The following is a 20,746-nucleotide window of genomic DNA, read 5'->3' as shown; positions in this document are numbered from 1 at the left end:
AGTTCTTTGTTTGTAGCAAAGTGTCTCAGCTTGAAAGAACTCACTTGGAACTCAGAAAAAAAAGCATTTAACAGTCTGTGGGACTGTGTTTGTTTGAGTACAAATGGAAGGATTGTGTGAAATCAAAGTGAAAATTCAGAACTTAGCCAGAAGATGTGATGGTCACTCATCACTGTTTTGTTCTTAGTCCAGCCCCACAGAAATCCTTCTGGATCCTGCTCAAGAGCCTCAGACTTCATTTCCAAGCGGAAATCCTTGTCTTGTAGAGCATGTCCCAGTGCTCAGATCCTGGAGAGAGCAACCCACCAGTGGGATGGCAATGGTGTGAAATTCCCATTGGAGACCCTCCCAAGGTTGAGTTCACAGTGTTCCTCAGATTAATCCCTGTTCACTGTCCACAATACCCACTTACCCTTTGCAGTCATGGTTTAGGATACAGATCTGTGAGGATTATTTGCTAAGTGCAATAAACTTTACCTTTCTGTCAGGTGGACTCTGAGCTGCTGAGGTGACAGCAGACCCCTCCCTGCTCTTCCAGCAAGTTTTGGGTGCTGGAATTGGATTTCTTGATCATCTTATGTAGGAGGACTTCGGGGCATTCACTGAAGGCGTTCCCCTCCTCCCGGTTCCATGCGATAACAAAGCAGGGATCCCTGCCTCCTCATCAGTGTGATCTGGGATGAATACATGGCCAAGGGTCTTCGTGTGAAGATCGAACACCGTTCAGCCCTTTGTGAGGGTAATTCCCCTGTGCTGCCATTGACATCACACACAGGGTGGCTCCTGGTTGCTGACGTGGAACAGGCTCCCCTTCATCTCTCACTACACCTGCTTTTTACTAACTCTCCATTTACTCTCCCTCTAACTTCTGGTGCTAACTTGCTGGTGCTCTGCCCTCAGGCCAAAGCCATTAACTGTCCAGCCCCTCTCTGCTCCAACCACTTCCCAACCCCCCTGTTGTTTTTTAAGGGAAGCCCCCTGCACTTGCCCCTCACCCCACATCCCTAGCCTTTTGTGGCCCATTCAGTGACTCGCTTGACCCCTCCAGGACCTTATAGCCCTTTGGTCAGCATGTGTGTGCCCAGCAGACCGCGAGATGAAGTGGCAGCTCTGTTGTCCTTTCGGGCAGTTGTTGGTGACATTTCACAGTCCCCTGACCTGAGGCAACACCATAAATATTGGTGTTTGGGGAAGGGGTGGGTGAGCACTCACATCCACAGAGTGCACCAGTTGCTACTGCAGGCACAATTGATTCCAGGGACTTTTGTGTTTGGCTCAGAGGAAGGCAGGCAAGGTCACTAGCTTGCTGGAGACAGAAGTTTACTTGTTTTAGAGGGAGATTTTATTATGTCAGTATTTAATTGAAATAGCCAGTATTAAAGGTGCAGCTTTCTGGCAATGGCGTAACCCTGCCATGGAGCATAGCCAACATCAACCTCCCTTCTACAAACGGTTCTGCTCCATAATCTATTGCTGAAATGCAGGGAGGTACTGATTCATGTGTCCAGAGTCATGGAGATTGTTCAAGGGCTGGAGCCACTCTGCTCTGGAGACAGGCTGGGAGAGCTGGAGTTGTTCACCTTGGAGAACAGAAGGCTCCAGCAAGACCTTAGAGCACTTGCCGCTGCCTAAAAAAACTCCAAGATAGCTGGAGAGGACTCTGAATAAGTACGTGCATGGAGTCAGAGCACTGTCAGAGGGCTCCCCACTGTCAGAGGGCAGGAATAGATTGGATATTGGGAAGAAATTCTTCCCTTGGGGATGGTTAGGCCCTGCCACAGGTTGGCCAGAACAGCTGTGGCTGCCCCATCCCTGGGAGTGTTCCAGGCCAGATTGGATAGGTCTTGGAGCAGCCAGGTTTTGTGGAAGGTGTCCCTGCCCATGGCAGGGGAATGAGGTGGGCCTTAAGGTCTGTTCAGCCCAAACAATCTTGTGATTGTGTGATTCAGAGCTAGGAACAGCACTGCTGCTGCTCAGGGATTTGCCCTGCAGGTAAATGACCCTTCTCCCATCATGAGAAACTGTTCCCTTTTCACAGCCTTGGACTGGGAAGACTTGTCATAGGTGTGGTTACCTTTCTGTAAATTAAAGTTACACTAGAGAGAGCACAGAAGAAGATGCTGCTGGAACTGTCTTAGGTTGGAGCAAAATCAGAATATTGTGAGCACTTGCTTATGTATACACCTGAGAAACTAGGCACAGGAAGAAGCATAGGAGCAAAATTCCCCTCGTGTGTAGCAGCTCAGTTGCCATTTTTCGAGGATCTCAAAATTCATTTCCAAGTGCTTTTTCAAGGTGTGTTTGGTGGGTGTGTGTGTGTCCATGTAGCAAGGGGCTGTCTGAACTGTTGTCTGCTGACATGTGGAAGTGTTGTTTCTACACAGTTGTGTGACAGTGCGGTACTCTGCTGCTGCACATAGGTGGGTAGGGACTCGTATTTCCTTCCCTTGCCTAAAAATAGAGCAGTTCCTTCCTTCAGAGATTGACCTATGCCAGTTCATGGGACCTCCCCTCTCTCTGTCCCACTGCAGAAACCAACACCTGCCCTCCTGCCAAACCTGAGCAGGCTCCATATGTTCTCCATTCTCCTCAGTGCTCTCCTCATCCCCGACTGCCCTGCTTTCTATTTCCCATCTTCAGAAATCATCCCCTCTGCTCCCAGCTCCTCCTAGAGCCCGCAGGCAGGCTGACCAGGCTGTTACAGCATTGGAAATGCCTCCTGCAGTACATCTGTAGGGAGAATCACGTTATCACAAAATGGTTCAGGTTGTAAGGGACCTTAAAGGTCTTCTCATTCCACCCCACTGCCATGGGCAGGGACACCTTCCATTAATTTAGATTGCTCCAACCCCATCCAACCTCGCCTTGAACATTTCCAGGAATGGGGCAGCCACAGCTTCTCTGGGCAACCTGTGCCAGGGCCTCACCAACCTCACATGGCACAAATTCTTCCTAATACCCAATCTAACCCTGCCCTCTGTCAATGGGAGGCCATTCCCCCTTGTCCTGTCACTCCTTGCCCTTGTCCAAAGGTCCTCTTCAGCAATCTTGGAATCTCTCATCTCTAATTAGATGTGAAAGAGAGAGAGAGGAAGAAATGAACATACATTTGTGAAAACATTTTAGCTGAAGCTGCAATAACCTGGTCTGCTGAACTCGATTTGCTAGTAAATTTAGCCCAGTGCATTTGTTCGTAATGTTGTGCACTCACCTCTTCAGTCCAGTGTAATTGCAGATCTTGTGAGTAGGGTGAGTGATGGGTAAACAGATTATGTAGCCAGCAAGAGATGGGCTTTGGACATCAGAAAGCAAAAAGTGCTTATGGTATTCTCTGGAAAAATCAGGTTCTAATTAATTGGGTTTTTCTAACACAATTAATTTCTTATTAACTACTGCATAATATGTCTTGGAGTGTTTTCTGTTGCATCCCAGATTAAAAGGGTCCATTCTTCCAGAGGGAGAGTAAAGGATGTCCCTAGAGAGTAGGCTCTCAGGTCCCCAGCAGCCACTGCCAGAGAGGAGATAGCTTTGGTTTTAACACATCCAGAGAAAGTAACATTGAGGTTTTGCTGCAGTCAGCAGTTACCACAGTAAAAGAGAGCTCAGGGCTGAACTCCTCCCTCTCTGCAACTCCCTGAAAGGAGGGTGAAGCTAGGTGCAGGTCAGGCTCTTCTCCCAGGTAACAAGCAACAGGATTAGAGGAAACTGCCTCGAGTTGTGTTGGATATGTGGAAGATTTCTTCCCCAAAAGGGTTCTTCAGACTTGGTACAGGCTGCCCAGGTCAGTGTTGGAGTCTTCATCCATGGAGGGATTTAAAAGCCTTGTGGGCACTTGGGGACATGGGTTAGTGCTGAGGGAGTGGTTGGACTTGGTGGTCTGGCAAGGCTTTTCCAACCCAGAAAATTCCATGAAACTATTCTATGACAGGCTCTGTAAACCACGCTGTGCAGAGTAAGGCTCTGCACAGCCTGTGTGGCTTCCTCACGTTTTTCCTTTAGAGTGGCTGGGACAAGGTTCAGCTTACAAGCAGGTCAGAGCATACAAATGCAGCCACTGTGGATGCAGCTGTCCCCAGGAAAGCAAGTCCCAGAGGTTGGCTGGACCCTTTTTGGTGAGTCACAGGCATGGTAGCTGTCCTGGGTGGTCTGTTGTGGAGGTTTGCTGCCCAGGCCAGCTGTCATGCCAGAGTGCCTGACATCCTCTCTCCCTCTCCATGCTCATATTTACAAAGGAATGGGCTAAATTCTGTATTGATTCCTTCTGTTGCACTGTAAATTTTGCAAAAGATGATTAAATAGTGCAATAGCATCTGCGAGTGCCGAGGCTCAATATGTTCTGGGCCGGCGTATCGATCCTTTGTCTGACCGCAGCCAGTTCCACTCCCCACCATGCCAGACCAGTAATTAAAATCCTATGAAACTGGGATTTAGAAACCAATCATATCCCAGCATTGAGGCATCCAGCATCCCACCGTGGTGAGAGCAATAAGAGTCCAAAGTGCCAGCACATTTCTGTCAGTGTTGAAACACTTAGGAATAGTTTTCCCTTAGGGCAGGGGAGTAAATAGATCTGTCTTGAAGTGTTTTTGGGGACAAACTTGACAGTGATAGAATGTTTGGAATGATCTTAAGAGCTCTGCACACATGGGTATATGGAGAAAGGGTGATGGATATACAGAAAGAGTATGTTTTGTAGTTTCTCTTACCTTAAAAATCAAGAGTCAGGAGTCAGGTGAATTGTTTTCACATGCAGTTGTCAAGTAGGCATAGACCAACTTACACTCAGGTTCCAATAAAGCAAGAGTGAAAGGTGCACACATTTAAGACATTCATTCATTCTTTCCCTATTTCTTCTATTGCAACTTTCCCATTTGCTGTAGAATCAGAGAACAGTTTTGGATTGGAAACGACCTTCAGGCTCATCTTCTTACAAACCCTCACCTTGGACAGGACATCTCTCAATAGATCAGGTTGCTCCAAGTGCTGTCCAGCCTGGCCTTGATCTTTATCACTTATGGAAACTCACCATCTCAGGCTGACTTCCAGCTTCTAATAAGGCTCAGAGGTCCTATCATTCATTCCTAAAGAGGGGGCTTCTTTTAAATCCTTTTGTGTGTGTGGGTTTTTTACATTTAATTTGCCAGAGCAAACACTTCATTGGATTTTTTTCATCTCCCCTGGGTTTGGAAGGATGATGGTGTAGTTTTTCCCTTTAGAAGAAGGTCCTAACTCTTAATAAATAGCATGGATTTCTTCAGTCTTTACATCCATGTTTCTGACAGTTACCTGCTGGTGGGCTGCTGCTTTCTTTCTAGCAAGATCCATGTTTTCCCCTTGTGGTACAAAGCTCCTTGGCCATGAATTCTTTGCTGGATTTTCTGGTGAGGAAGTTTGGCATGACTATGTGTCCCATTGCAGTGTGGTACTTAGGAGCTGAGGTTTGGAGAAAGCCTTTTGGCTTGTCCAAGACTGAATTAAGGCTTGCATCTTGTCTTGGAAGGTTTCTGACTGCCAGAACTCTTACTCTCTGGTTTCCACCAGTTTAACAATTTGTTGGTGTTGTGCTCTTTACCCTTGCAGTCCCTGGGCTAGTTTTCTGTGTGTTGCTGTGGCCTTCAGTCTCTCAGAGGAGTCACCTTTATGCTGTATTTAACCTGTTTGGTCAGGGCATTTCATTCTGTACTAAGCCTGTGTTACTGGCTCGTACAATTGCCTTTCTTACCTTCATTTTGTTTCCAGTCTTTAATAGCTGACCTCACCAGTCTACCAGTGGGGCTCAGTCCTTTCCTGCAGTCTAGTTTACATGCTGCTTTGACCAGTGTCCTCCTTTTCCTCTGTTCCAGCTTATGCATCCTTGTCCTGAGACTGCTGTGTCTGTCCAAGTATGTAAAGATTTGTGTTCAGTCTGGTTCACAAGGTTTGGGAGCACCTCCACTATATTGTACCTTCTTGACACCAAAGAAGGAAGATAGGACACATTGAACATTTTGGCATCTTGTCTTTCTGTAACACAGGTCACCACAGGCCACTGCTGCTGCCCAGCTCATTTGCAGGCAGGATCTCTGAGTGGCATCAGACAGGGACTGTCTCATGCCAGTTCTCTGTCCCCACACCCACTGCTGGGAACAGCTCAGGACCCAAACGCTCAGCCAGAGGCTACCTGTGGGTATGCCTAGGAGCAGGAGGTTTCACACCATCTGGCTGGGCTGTGAAACAAGGTCTTCAAGAGTCCTTTCCTTGTCCCAGTACTCAGGGCTTTCTCAAGCTGTGACCTGTCCACTCTTCAGAGCAATGTCATTTTCTGGTTGTCCATATGAGCTTCCAATGCCGCAGTGTGCTCTGTCCTGTCTGTTGGAAGTGTGAACCTTGATCTGGCTGCAGCAGGCTCAGATCTGCTAATCTTCTGCCCTGACAGGATGTAGTGACAACAGCAGGATCTTGGGGCTGCTGAAGACACAGGGACCATCACTGGGATGTACCTTCAGGTTCTGTCTGTGCCCTTTGGCATTTTCCTTTTCCTCCTGCCATCTCTCCCTCCTCTTGCCATCCCCATCTCTATCCTGACAGCAGTGGGGGACCTAAGTACCAGTATCTGCTGTGTTGCCAGCTCTATTGACAGTTATCCAGAATCTGAAGGAATTCAAGACAAATTGTTAAGAGGATGGAGTTAATAAAATTTGAAAAATTGAGGCCTGTCACTCCACTAAACTTTTTTCGATCCCACTGACAGAAACATATTTCCCCAATGAGTGACCTTCTGCAGCTGCTGCAGCGCCACAAAGCTGGGCGGGTGCAGGGAGAGAACCCCCATGCTATTTATCAAATATTATCAGCCGGGGCCTTCTAATATGAGCATGGAGGGTGGGAGGAGGCCACAGGCTCATACAGCCTGAGGTGCTGCCCAGGTGTCCATCTCCAGCTACAGACAGCGAGTGGGAGGTGACAAATTGCCTTCTATTAAGTCGTGGAGGGTTGACGTCCCCTTGGATACTGCTGCAGCCTGTGGCACAGGGTGGGAGAGGGCAGGAGAGGAGGTGGGGATGTGGAGTGGGGTCAGCCAGGGCGCCGACAGACCAGTGGCCACTTTTACCTTCTATTAGCAAGCCAAGTGATACTGTTATTTATGGCAGCATAATATTTTATTGCTGCCGGTACTCGAGGTTCGAATCGACCAGTTATAGGAGTCGGGTTCTATCAATTATTGCAGCAATTAGTCAAGTCGTCAAAGCCATTAACAGGGGGATTAGACCAATATTGGAGAGCCATTATTGATAGATCCAGGGCAAAGCCAAACAAACCGTCCATCAGAAATGAGAGCAGGCCTAGCCTCAAGGATGTCATCATTTGGAGAAGTCAGGAACGTGCCCCACTGGTCACTGCACAGACCCAGGTGGTTTTTGGTGGGGGGGGATCATGGGAGCACTGTCTCTTTAACATATATGGAGCAGCCAGCCCCGGCAGTGTGTAATCTCACCTGTCTGGATCATGGTTTTTATTTGTGAAGACAAGGCTTGCCATAGAAATTAGTCCGTGTCGAATGTTTATGGAGCACATTTTTCATTCTGTAAGCAAATATAGTTCCTTGATGTCAATGCCTAGGAATGGCTAATCTCTCCGGCTCCGCTCCCACAGACTCTCCTTGCTTCATTCATCTGTTCTGATTGCTGCTTGCTGTTTCTGAGCACTTCTGGTGCTTTGCGCTGTCTCAAGGCACAGAAGCAGCTTGGTCTGCCTCTGCCAAGGTACTTGTATCACTCCCATGTTTCCAGCAGGGTCACAGAATGATTCAGGCTGGAAGGGACAGGGACACCAGTGGAGTCATCTGGACCAACTCCCCTGCTCAGGCAGGAGCACATTGCACAGAATTGCAGTGGAAGGCTTGGGATAGAAGATATCCCAGACTGCTGAGTACACTTATGAGGTCTTCCTCCACCAGACTGCTTTCCAAGGCTTGATAACTGGTGGGATGGTCAGTTTCAGCACCAGTTTGGGGAGTTTGGGACCAATTTGAAGGTTCATTCTCATAAACTCTTACAGTTAGGAGCTGCAGTGGGGTCATGGAGTGCACCAGTGTTAGTGACAAGTCTCTGCCTTAGAGACATCTCCTGAGATACTGAGAGTCAGAGAGGAATCCTGAGATTTGTTTGCCCCTCTGGCTAGTGCCCATTATCCCAGTCTCCTGATATCACCGAGTTTCCCTCCATATGCTTCCCATTACTGTGACTGGACCAGTTTGACATGGAATGTGCTTCTGCAATCCAGTGTATCTAGGAGGGAAGCTCTGTCCATGTGTGTGTGTTTCTGTGGGATGCCCATCCAACTCAGTCCAGCTCAGTCTTTGGGATTTGTTGGTTTGGGTTTTTTTAATTATACTGCAAGGAAGGGTGTGATTTTCCCACAGAAGTGCTCCAGAGGCCCAGTGGAGCAGCTGGTCCACAGGCAACAGCCAGCTTCAGCTTCATCTCCAGCTTCAGCTCCAGCTGGCACAGGCACCTGTATCCAGCTGGCACAGGCAGCAGTATCCAGTTGAAGCTGTAATGGTCCCATGTGGCTGCCACAGGACTGAGAGTGGGTGCTTTTGCGAGACTGTATTTCCTTCTGGTGACCATGTACTCTCATCCCTCCTCAGCAGCTCTTCACTGACAAGCCAGCTGTTAGCAGTGACAATCCCTTTTCTTCCTCCCTGGAGATCCATGCTTGTAACTGCTGGTTGTACATTCTCTCTTTCTGATCCAGACACCCTCCAGAGCAAAGGTTAGGAAGGGACACAGAGAGGATGTGCTTCCTGCTCCTTCTGCCCCAAGAGTGAACTCTGAGCTCCTGGTCTTATTCATTTCTTGTGCTGTCAGGTGCCAACCCCCTGCAGAAGAATGAAATGGGACACACACCCCTGGATTACGCCCGTGAAGGGGAGGTCATGAACCTTCTGAGAGCATCGGAGGCAAAGGTGAGCCTGAGATTCTGGCCGGTTCGGGTTTCCTTTCCTACTACAAGAACAATTTTAAAAATGTTGTCTAGATGTGGCACATGGGGACATGGGTTAGTAGTGGCCTCAGCAGTGCTGGGTGAGCAGCTGGACTCGATGATTTGAAAGCTCTTTTCCAGCCGAAATCATTCTATGACTATGATTTTAGGGTGCAAGTGATGGAAGGCCAGCTTAGCACCCCTACAGCTCCATCCTTTTCCAAAAGAAGTCTGTAAAAACTAAAAATGTGATGCAGAAGGAAAAATACTCGCTTCTGTAGTATTTTATCTGTGGCTGTGCCCACCTCTTCCAAGTTACTGTTTCTCACTCAGGACCAGGTGGGATCCAGGTGTTCATGTGCACTGATCTTAAGGTAAAAGACACCCATTTCTGTAGTGGGTTCTCATCCCTTCAGCCTCTGTGTCCCATTTGCTTTAAAGAAGGAAAAGGAAACATATTTGCCATCATGGTTCCAATAAAAATGCCAGGAATTAGTACATTTGTGGAGCAGTGGGCTACTAGACAATGAGGGATCTGCAGCTAGATCTCAGGGATTTAAAATTCCTGGGCAGAGGCCTTGTTCATTGAATTGTCAATGGGTAGGAGAGGCCATCACAACAGTGACAAGTGATGCCTCATCCCTGGAAGTGTTCAAGGCCAGATTGGATGGGGTTTGGAACAACCTGGTCTAGTGGAAGGTGTCTCTGCCCATGGGAGGGATTGGAACTGGGTGAGCTTTAAGCTCACTTCCAACCCAAACCCTTCTGTGATATTTGTGAGCATCATCTCTCCAAGCAGCACAGATCAGCTAGAGAAGGGGACTCCCAGATAAGGGGCATTCCCTCCTCACCAGACCACAAGAGCAGGAGCTGAGGCACAAGGGGACCGGGTTTGTCCCTGGCTGCAAAGTTCCTTTGATGTTGTGTACTTCAGTGTTTGTTCTATAAGTTTGGAATTTAAACTTGCATGCTATAAACCTGAGGCTAAGAACTTACCACAAGTGGAGGATGAAGGTAATTAAAACTGTGTCAATTACTGCACTTAGGAGGTATTACCATGTAATAAACCCGCCAGGTGTCAACTGCTGCACTGTCTGTGCTCACCTCATAAAGTCATCGCTCAGGCAGGAGTTCAAAAACACGTTCCCCAGTGCTAAATAAACCTCTGTCCTTAGTAGTCACAGAGTGATCTTTCCTCTGGGGCTCTCCATACTCCTTCCTGGCAAAGGAAATGCTGCCATGGCTGTCCTCTGTGGTCCTGATGGCTGCTTTTGTAGCCAGTAGCAATATGCGGTCACTTTGGCAGCTCTGAAAGCAAGCTTTCATAAAATCATGAAGGAAGGAACCACATCTCATTCCACTCCATTGCCATGGGCAGGAATACCTTCCACAAAACTTGGTTGCTCTAAGCCCCATCTAATCTGGCCTTGAACACTTCCAGGCATAGGGCAGCCACAGCTTCTATAGGCAACCTGTGTCATGGCCTCACCATTCTCACAGGGAAGAATTTCTTCACAATATCCCATTTAATCCTGTCCTTTTTCTTCCAGGCGGAGCCATTCCCCTTGTCCTATCCCTCCATAACCTTATTCAAAGTCACTTTCCAACTCTCTTTGGGCCCTTTAGGCCCTGGCAGGGGCTCTAAAATCTCCCTGGAGCCTGCCCTTCTCTGGGTGTACACCTCTAGCTCTCAGCCTGTTTCCAGAGCAGAGGTGATCCAGTCCTTGGAGTACCTCCATGTTTATCAACTTCATTATCCATCATCCCTCCAGCATCCCTCCCAAGAATGGCTGCATTTAGGAGAAAACACTCCAAGGGAAGATGTTCATGAGCACAGTGCCAGCAGAACCAAACCTTGGAATAAAACCTGCAAAGAGTGACAGTGTCTTTCACCTACAGGAAAAAGAATTCTAAATACTAAAGAAAAACAGGACATAAACTGATCAGCTCAGACAATGTCAGGGACATGAGCTAAGCTTTGTGGAGGTCTGGAGAGGGGTTCTTCCACAGGAAGGGCCAAACAAATCTTGAGGTAATTCTTGTGGGTTTAAAGAAACGTTAAAATGAGCTTTCACTGCTCCAAACTCCACGTAGAAGGTTGTGCCCAGATTAAGCAACAGCCAGCTTTTAAATAACCAAAAGAGACATTTTTCTCGTGAAATATGTATAAATGAGCAACCTGAGAATGTTCAAGATGGAAAAAGAAGCATGTGAATCACAGCTGGAGGCTTGTTTTCTTGGAAAGGCCTATCAAAGGTGACTCACTGGGATGAAGTGGATACCAACTCCTGGTCAGGAGGTCTCACACTGCTGCTTCCAGAAGGGAAAGGGCAACTGTGTGCTCTTCCTAGCTGAAATATTCCTTAAAAATCCTTCATCAGACACTGATGGAGACAGGGGAGGTCACCAGATGCTCCTGACAGGATGCAAAGAGGAACTGAATGGCAAAGACAAACTTGCAAGAGCCAAGCTTAGTCCAGGGGCTGCAGTCCCACCAGTGACAGAGGAAAAACACCAGTTTCAAGTGCATTTCCCTCCCTTTTAATCATAGATACACAAGTACTTATTTAAATTTATTCAGACTGTTTAACACTGGGAACCAACTCAAGGGTCCTCAACACCAGGCAAGTGTTGTCTAAGCTCAGGAAAAGCACACACAGAGTTCTGGTTTGTTTTTTTTTTTTAAAGAATAAAGGAAATCAAAATAAATTAAAAATACATATGAAAACTCCTTGTTATTCTGTCACAAGGATATGTAAATAAAATCTATGGGATATGTCCATCCCATAATAGTTCTGCCTATTCATTCTCTAGCAGTGATTAAAATGAGCAATAAATTCTCAAAGACTCTCGGTGGAATGTGGCTGCTGGGGAGGATGAAACCCCGGGAGCACCAGTTTCCCCCCAGCTGAATATTCATCACAGGCTGGCTTGGCAGTCTGGTGGTTTATATACAAGTACAATCATCTTCCTCAGGAACAGCTCCAGAGATATATTTCCTTTCTCTCCTCCAACTATTACTTAAGCATAAAAACCAAGGCAAGTTTCAAACTGTTCAGGGCAGATTTCCTTATTGGCGCTGGGCTCAAGAGAGCATTTACCTAGCAGATGATTCTACCCCTCCTGCTCTTAAAGAGTTCAGTTATTTTATTTTCCACTTTTCTTCCTTAAAACAACATGTGCTGGCAGTCCAGAAGCCCCATGTGTCCTGGGCTGATCCCACAGCATGGGCAGCAGGTGAGGTGGGGATTTTGCCCCTCTGCTCCACTCAGGTGAGACCCCACCTATAGAGCTGTTTTCCATCCCTGGGGCTCCCAGCATCAGAAGGACATGGAGCTTCTGGAGAAAATCCAGAGGAGGCCACAGAGATGCTCTGAGAGCTGGAGTACCTCTTCTCTGGAGACAGGCTGAGAGAGCTGGGGGTATTCAACCTGGAGAAGAGAAGGTTCCAGGGAGACCTTAGAGCCCCTGCCAGGGCCTAAAGGGGCTGCAGGAGAGCTGGAGAGGGACTTTGGACCGGGGCCTGGGGGGACAGGACAAGAGGGAATGGTTTCACACTGCCAGAGGGCAGGTTAGATAGGATATTAGGAAGAAATTCTTCCCTGTGAGCTGGTGAGGCTCTTGACACAGATTGTGCAGAGAAGGTGTGGCTGCCACATGCCTGGAAGTGTTCAAGGCCAGGTTGGATGGGGCTTGGAGCAACGAGGTCTAGTGGAAGGTATCCCTACCCTTGGCAAAGGGGTTAGAATGGGATGGTCTATAAGGTTTCTTAAGATCACCCTTCTGTGACTCCATGACTGCCATGCCCACCCCAGTGACAGGCAGACCTGCCAAAGCACAGACTGAGTTCTTCTCTTTTTAAAAATTAAGATTTCTGATGCCCAGTTGAGTGCAGAAGTCTGGTTGCCTCCAACATAAGAGCAGATCAGTGCTCTCTGCATTGGTCTCAAAGCAGGTAGCACCATTGTGCTCCACTTAAGTGCTGATGCTGAGCCAGGCAAGAGTCATCAGGACAATGGAAGGTCAGCTACCAGAGGGTGAGGACAAGATCCCCACCAACACCATTGCACACCACAAAGCGAGGAGGTGGGAACAATTGGATGTATATGGAGAGGGGAGCAGATGGGAGAGGAGTGGAAGTTTGTGTCTTATGTAAACTCCAGGTTTAGTGGTTTTTTTTCTTGGAGGTTCTATCACCAATGGATCTAAAATATGTTTTTCTCGGTGGGTATTCTTGTCCCAGTGTCCCCTGTACAGCATAAGCTAAGGCGCATGCTCAGGATGCTCCAGGCCAGCTGCATGACCCAGTTAGGAGCTGTGTTAGCACTTCTGGCCAACTGAGTAGCTGGCATGCGTGCAGGGCTCTCCAGAACAGATCCTGAGCAGAAAATGGTATTTGTACACAGGACTTGTATTATGTCACTTTCCCAAAGAGGGAGGAGAGGGCACTGCAGAGGATGGGTATCCCTTCCTTCTCTTCCTGCACATCTTATCACTCTCCATAAACCCATGGGAATCATTGGGTGTCCTAACATCACTGATCACATTCCTGCATCTTCCAAAAGGCCAGAGAGGAGGGAGAGAGAAGAGATTTGTCAGGATCCTACAGACACAGAAGTATCTTATGAGGTCATCATACCCAGTGCCGGGGGGATCAGCACAGGCAGGATGTCTCTCCCAGAGCTGCTCCACTGGGATCTGCAGGGAAGTTATTGCTCTGTGTGAGGATCAGAGCTGATGGCATCTCTGTTACACATGAGACTGATAGCACTGGTCAAAATTGGACTGTTTGCTATTTATTATTTTTTAACTTCTGTCAGAATCACTGCTAGCCCAGGAGATGTCAGCAGCCTGGCTTGCAGCTTTGGCACCTGCCTTCTGGCTTTGTTGGAGGGTGTTTCCCCTTAGTGAGATGGGTTCAATGACAAGGACTGTTCTGTGGGTGCAGTTACTCAGTTGGCAAACCCCATGGGCTCTTTGTGTTCTGTCTTCATCTGAATCTGGCTTTGGGTGATGAATCTTCCCAAGGCAGTGGTCTCAGCTGGGAATGCCCAAGTTCAGCTTGTGGCAGGAAGAGTGCTCAGCAGCCTTTCTAAAGATCTTAGAATCACAGGTTTTGTGTTGGAAAGGACTTCATAGCTCACCTAATTTCAACTCTGCTGTGGGCAGGGATGTCTTCCACTAGACCAAATTGATCCAAGCCCTATCAAACTTGGCCTTGGACACTGCCTGGGATGGGGCAGCCACAGGTACTCTAGGCAATCTATGCCAGGGCCTCACCACCATCACAGGGAAGAATTTCTTCCCAATATCCCATCTAACCCTCAGTGGGAAGCCATTCCCCCTTGTTCTGTCACTCCATGCCCTTGTCCAAAGTCCCTCTCCAGATCTCTTGGATGTAAGGCACAGTGATACTCTACCATCCCTGCAGGATCTGCTTGGAGTCTTTGAACAGGAAACAGTTGAGGGTAGCAAGATAAATCTAGGTAGAATGTCATGGCTTTGTTTCCCAAAATAGATAGCGCATAATGGTTAACAGCTGTTGAGCAGTGCCATTCCTCTTTTTCACCAGTATAGAGGTAGCACAGTGTCTGGTTTCCCATCAGCAGAGCAGACTCCCTATTCCCACTCACCCCAGCTTCCATCCATGACAGATCCAGAAATTTCCTCTTGCTAGAGCTGGTGCATCCAGACCAAACTGCATCTGCCCTGGGGATGTTCTGGCTCCATGTCAGAGAGATCCCCATACAGGGCTGTGACATTATGTACTGACCCAATGCTCCATAAAGTCTCTGATCCCTGTGTTTTCTTCCTTCCACAGTTCCAGGAGGAGCTGCGCAGGAGGGAGGTGGAGGAGCGGCGGAGATTCCCACTGGAACAGCGGCTGAAAGAGCACATCATTGGTCAGGAGAATGCCATAGCCACAGTGGGGGCAGGTAGGACCCTTCACATGCTGCCAACTCTGCCCTCCCACAGGAAAATCAAGCTGTTCCCTCAAGCTTTGATCTGAGGCTGCCTCCGATTAGGTCTGCAAGGTTGCTGGGGAGTTCACAGTGGATACCCCATCCATGGAAGTGTTTAAAGCCAGGTTGGATGGAACTTGGAGCAACATGGTCTAGTGGAAGGTGTCCCTGGCCATGGCAGAGGGTTGGAATGAGATGAGCTTGAAGCTTCCCCCCAACACAAATTATTCTGTGATTCCATGTAATCAAGGCTCCAGCAATCTGGGCTGGGTTTGATTTGCCAGTCCAAAGCCCCCGGATCCTGTCAATAGTTCCTGACCCATCTGTGCATCCCAGTTAATGCCTGAAAATGGGACAGCAAAATAAGAGCTGTTGAGGCCAGGGCAGAATCACAAGGAACATGCTGTCAGAAACACAAACCCATTGCCTTTAGTTAACAAAGAGGAGCCCAGTGTGGGCTGGGAGCTGAGAAGGAGCCGGGAAGGAGCTGGGAAGGAATCTACACTCCTGCAAAAACAACAGCCACCCTGTGTGCTCAGAGAGCGGCTGTGCCTGGGGGCAGCAGCCCAGCTAATTGGGGAGCTGTGATTAATGGGCAGTGCCTGTTCCTGACACAGGTGGCGTTTCTGCGCATTAACGTCCTTGCCTTTATGGAGGTTTTTCTTATTGAATTATAGGGAATGTGCTTGATACCCCTACAGCCTCAGGATATTGGACCAAAAGGTAGTGGGAGACTCTCTGTCCCCTCCTCCCCCCCTTCCCTTTTGTCCAGTTTTTCTTTTCATTTTCTTTTCGTTTTCTGTCCAGAAGGATGAATTTTAAGACAGGACTTTCTCTCTCAAGCACTTCCTCTGTGTCTTTGCTATTTATTTTGTGCCCAGCTGGTTTTCCTGCTGCTTTGTGGACCCTGCATCCCTCCACTCTGCCCTCACCACTGCCATTTGCCGGTGAGCAGACCTGCCACACTCCACATCTTCAGATCCACTAAACCTGGCTGATATGTTTAATTTATAACTGGTGCCTTAATTGAATAATTGGATTTAATCCGTCACTTGGTGCATGATCCAAACAGTCTCCAGAGGGGCTTAACCAGGAATACAAAGGGAACGTGTGATCTGGGGTTAGAAGCACAAGATCTGGAGTGATGGGGATAGAATGGAGTCACAGAATTACGGAATAATTTAGGAAAACCCTCTAAGATCATCGAGTCCATCTGTTATCCCAGCAACCCCCTGCAAGGGGATGCACTGGGAATGCTGGTAGGGAGCTCACTGCAGCCACAGCCCTGACAGCACATGGCATCACTGCCACAGAGGGAAAATCCTTCCCCATTGCCTACACAGGATATATCCAAGCCTTGCAGCACTATTTTCTGATATGTGGAGCAGGACAGGACTGGGAGAAGGTGGATGATGGTTAACGGATGGTAACTGGGCATCTCCCAGCATACAAGGTTTCTACCAGTGCCTGACTGGGTGATGGTGGGAGGCAGCTTGGCCACCCCTCTCGATGGGTGTAGATGTTCAGTTCATCTTAACAAAATCCACATTATATATTCTATCTCCTGCCATCAGAAACAGGCAGGTCATTGCTGCCATCTCAGGAACTGCTGGGATTCTCTAACTGGTACATACAAATGAGTAGCTAAAAGGCTTAGGGTAGTGTTTCCAGGCACTTCCATAAATGGTTGAGCTCTGGATATGATTAGGGCTGCTTTGCCTTTTCACTGGAAGATGAGGAGGCAGAAGGGATCAGCAACATCTCCTCTCTGAGGTTATAAGCTAAAGGAGGCATTTTCCCCAAATATATATTTGTGTATTTGTTTTTTTGGTCTAATATCCTAAATATTATGCCAGGTAAAGAATACCTTTTTTATGTGGATATACCATGTTTTCCAGTCAGTACTCACTTAGAAGTAGTGTGGTTCAACCTACTGCTTCTCCTTGTCAGGGAGAATAAACCTTGAAGGTTGAAGCAATCTGTTCCTGCTCTTCCAAAGCTGAATAAGGAGCAAGGAAGAAAAAGTGTTTATTTTTCAGGGATTTTGAAGAAAGGGTAGTGCAAAAAAAAAAAAAATCTATGTTTTAATGATATAATTCCTAATTTTGAGCAGCTATGATGTTGAAAATCAGTCAGTGTTTCAAAACTGTAGGGAAATGGATGAAGAGGACTATGATCCTGCTCTGGTCCAAAGGAAACTGGGATTATTTTGGACAATATAGGATCCTTTATGAGGGCTGTTTTTTGATGTGTGTTGCTGCCTGCAAATCAGGTGAAACTTTGCAAGGACACAGCTTTGGTCTAATTTGGGGTTCCATAACCCAGAACCACAAGCAGCAGAGCTGGGATAGATCTTCCTTGGGAATGCTGCAGACCCTGGAGCATCAATGCAGTACCTGGATGGAAGCAATGATCCCACAACGGGTTTGGCCCCAGAGCCTTCACCCTGTGGTACCCCAAACACAGACAGGCCGAGGAGCCCCACAGAATGAATTGATTTGATAAATGGACATTTATTACACTCACAAATTGGCTGAAACCAATTTCAGTCACATCAAGTGCTGATAACTGCTGGGGTATTGATTTGTGTAAAGTAATACAGTGAATTTATCAGTTCAATAGCGGGCTGAAGGGCCTCTTGGAGACACAGGGCTGCAGTCACACCGTTACAGATGGACGAAATAAAGCGAGAGCACGGCAGCAATGCCAGGAACAGCTCCGCAGAAGAAGGCCCCAGCGTCATCATCATCATGCTCTTGTTTTGGACACTGTGGCTGAATGTCATAATGAGATTTCAGCACAGCAGTGTGACCTCCCTCCTGGTATTTATTTATTTATTTATGCCAGGAGGAAGCAAGGGGGCAGCTTTCCCAGAGGCAGGGCATGTATTTCATGCTTGGGTGACAATGAAGAGCAATCAGCATGGCCAGCAGCTGCTTTGGTAGCGCAGACTTCATGGAGAAAAGTGCTTCTGTGGCTTTCCTAGCTGAGATTTTTGTCCTTGGATCTGGCACTGATATTCTGCTTTGGCCCAGGATGGGTCTTCTGTTCCTGCTGCTGAAGCTGAACACTTCACTGCCCTGGGATGGGGCTTTTGTTCCTACTGCTGAAGCTGAACACTGCACTGGACAGTCAGAGAGAGCCTGCTCCAGCCCCAGTGGCAGAACCTAGTGAGTGGTGTCCCTTCCCTAGGGACATCCAGATTTTTTAAGTTTTTCCAAACCTCAAGTGTGCTATGTGCTGGAATAGCTCATCATTTTCAAGCTGCTTGTAGAAAAGCATTTACACCTTATCACTCTGTTGATCTGATTAACCTGCTGACTAGTGACCATAGAACGGTTTGGTTTAGAAAAGACCTTAAAGCCCATCTCATTCCAACCCCTTGACATGGACAGGGACACCTTCCACTAGACCAGGTTGCTCTAAGCCCAGTTCCAGCCTGGCCTTCCAGCCACAACTTCTCTTGTCAACCTGTGCCAGTGCCTCACTAGCTTCATAGGGCAGAATTTCTTCCTAAATATGAATGCTCAGCATCTTCTGACAGAGATCACATGCTGAATCTAACCTCTAAATTTATGATAGTTTTTTAAGGGGTGCTTTATATCCCTGGAGTTGCTTTGAGTGTTTATCCATAAACTCTGGCATCCTGCTGCAGAGGGGAGGGGAAGAAGGCAGCACTTAACCCCACTGTCTTTGGACCCTGAACATGCTTGACCCTGTGAGTGGTCACTCCATGCCCCAAAGCAGAAGTTTATTACTTTTATTACCATTATTATCTTAGCTGAGATAGCTGCAGGAATTATTGGCGGCCGTGTTACTCCCCATCAGTTTTTATGAAATTTCCCACCCCAGGTGTTGACCTCCTGTTCACTGCTGTAAAGGGTTGAGAAGGAACATGTGCAGCACTGGGAAGGACACAGGGAGGGATGTAGCACAGACCCTTCTCTGTGCTTCCCTGTCAGTGGCAGAGCATTTTCTCCTCACCATCTCCTGTTGTGGCTATTTCCAGGGATGACCTGGCCAGGAAGCAGCTGAAGGACAGGATGGGATTCCCACCAGTCTTTGCCCAGGATTTTGAACAGAACCAGATTGCTGGCTGCAGCCAAGCTGGTCTGTCGTGCTGATATGCCCAAGCAGGGTGAGATGGAGCCAGGCACCAGCCAGTGCTGCATCTGGCCTTGTGCCCAAGCTAATTAAGCCTTGGCAGGAATCAGGACTCATTAGCATGGCCAGGGGGACAGGTAATGGATCTGCCTGTGTCCGGGCACAGAATGGCAAGTTCTTGTGGCACTGGGGTTCAGCTCCCACTAAATGCACAATCCCAGCACTCCGTCCCATTGCTGAGGGGGTTGGAACTGATGGTCTTGAAGGTCCTTTCTAACCCACACTCTTCTACAATTGCATGATTCTACATGCCTTGGATTTAAGGTTAAATTGGGGAACTTTTTTTATGTTTGGACAGCAATGCACACCTTCATCTTTATCCTGAGTTACCAGTGCCTTTTGGGAAGCCTTCTGGCTTTCCCTGCAGACTTTTCAGGGATTAGGAATTCAGTCCCACACTCTTCCTAAGTGGCTGCAGTGGTTAATCACCTTCATTATTAAAACTGTTCTGCTTTATTTGTAGTTTGATCCTCTCACTCCAGCCCCTGGAGCACCTTAATTTTCTCTGTAGCTGAGCAAGTTCAGTGCCTTCTTGGGGAGATACTTAATGACTGTGGTCAGGTCACTCCTCACACCCCTCGTCATTAACCTCAGCTCATTGATTTGTTCTTGTAGTGATGCTTTGCTCTTGTTTTCCTAATCCTCACCAGATCTGCTGGCTCCCATGCTATCTGGGTCTCCTGGAATACAAGCATGGACTCTGAGGAGCTCAGTTTCATGCAGGTCTTGCAGCTCCAAATTCCCATGAGACCCTTCCATGCATCTATAAACTTGAGCTGCTGCTGTTTAACAGTTTCCCAGTGTGTCCCTGCTGGCAGAGGCAGCATTTCCATGTCAGGCTGTAGGCTGTGACATTTCTATTTCTTACTATTTGCAAAATGGAAATATTGTTTAAATATTTTAATATGCAAATCTTTTTACGTGCAAAACAGCACTGTTTATTTCCCATGTCAGTTTGTACTCCTGTGGAGGAAGAACTCTTGGCATGCCATGCCTAGGATGCCTTTTCTTAGGTGACTTCTATTTACCATACCCCATCAAGAAAAGGGTTTTATGCACTGACTTTGAGATTGAATTTAAGAATTCTGCAGTCTTAAACACCACTCTCTTACTCTTCTGCCAGCTCAGGGAAGAAAACAAACCCACAACCCCTCACAGAGTCAGCCAGTGCCTCATTTAAGACACAGGACTGAGGGACAAGGACAGAGACTGAGACTGAGGATAGTGGCCAGAAGAAGATGAGGGAGTTGTGTTTTGAGGGTGACAGCTGCAAAGAGAAGTGGGTTTATTCTTTCTTGGCTTTATTCCTGTTTTTGCTGTGGACACCACTGAAAGGCAGCAGAGGCCGAGCTTCGCCATGCCTGTGTGCAGCAGCATTCCAAGGGCTTTAAGCCACAGCTCTCCCAGCGTTTTCCTTCTGCTCATCCCACCTCCAGTGACGCTGTTTTCCTCTGCTACCTTCAAATTCATTGTCAGTTACAATTTTTGGGCATCATGCCATTTTCATGCACTGCTTCCTAATGTGCCACATTTTGGGTTCGGCTGCATCTGGGTGTGCCATGTGCCAGTCATGAGACCTTGCTGAGTCTGAGGGGTCCTGAGACTGTGCAGTGCATGTTCTCTTTTACAAAACATCTTACAAGATTTACAGGCTG

At 47.7% G+C, this 20,746-nt stretch overlaps 1 protein-coding gene across 1 annotated transcript in view; it reads left to right on the top strand.

Moving 5' to 3' along the window:
- Nucleotides 1-20,746, top strand: part of CLPB (ClpB family mitochondrial disaggregase) — a 71,827-nt gene that overhangs the window by 34,171 nt on the left and 16,910 nt on the right. The window contains exons 6-7 of the mRNA XM_021535353.3: nt 8,850-8,947; nt 14,786-14,900. Coding sequence (XP_021391028.3) covers nt 8,850-8,947; nt 14,786-14,900 — 213 coding nt within the window. The remainder of the gene's footprint in view (nt 1-8,849; nt 8,948-14,785; nt 14,901-20,746) is intronic.

This window comes from Lonchura striata, chromosome 2, assembly GCF_046129695.1.
Source record: "Lonchura striata isolate bLonStr1 chromosome 2, bLonStr1.mat, whole genome shotgun sequence".
Lineage (NCBI taxonomy): Eukaryota > Metazoa > Chordata > Aves > Passeriformes > Estrildidae > Lonchura > Lonchura striata.
This window is presented reverse-complemented; position numbering and strand designations above follow the sequence as displayed.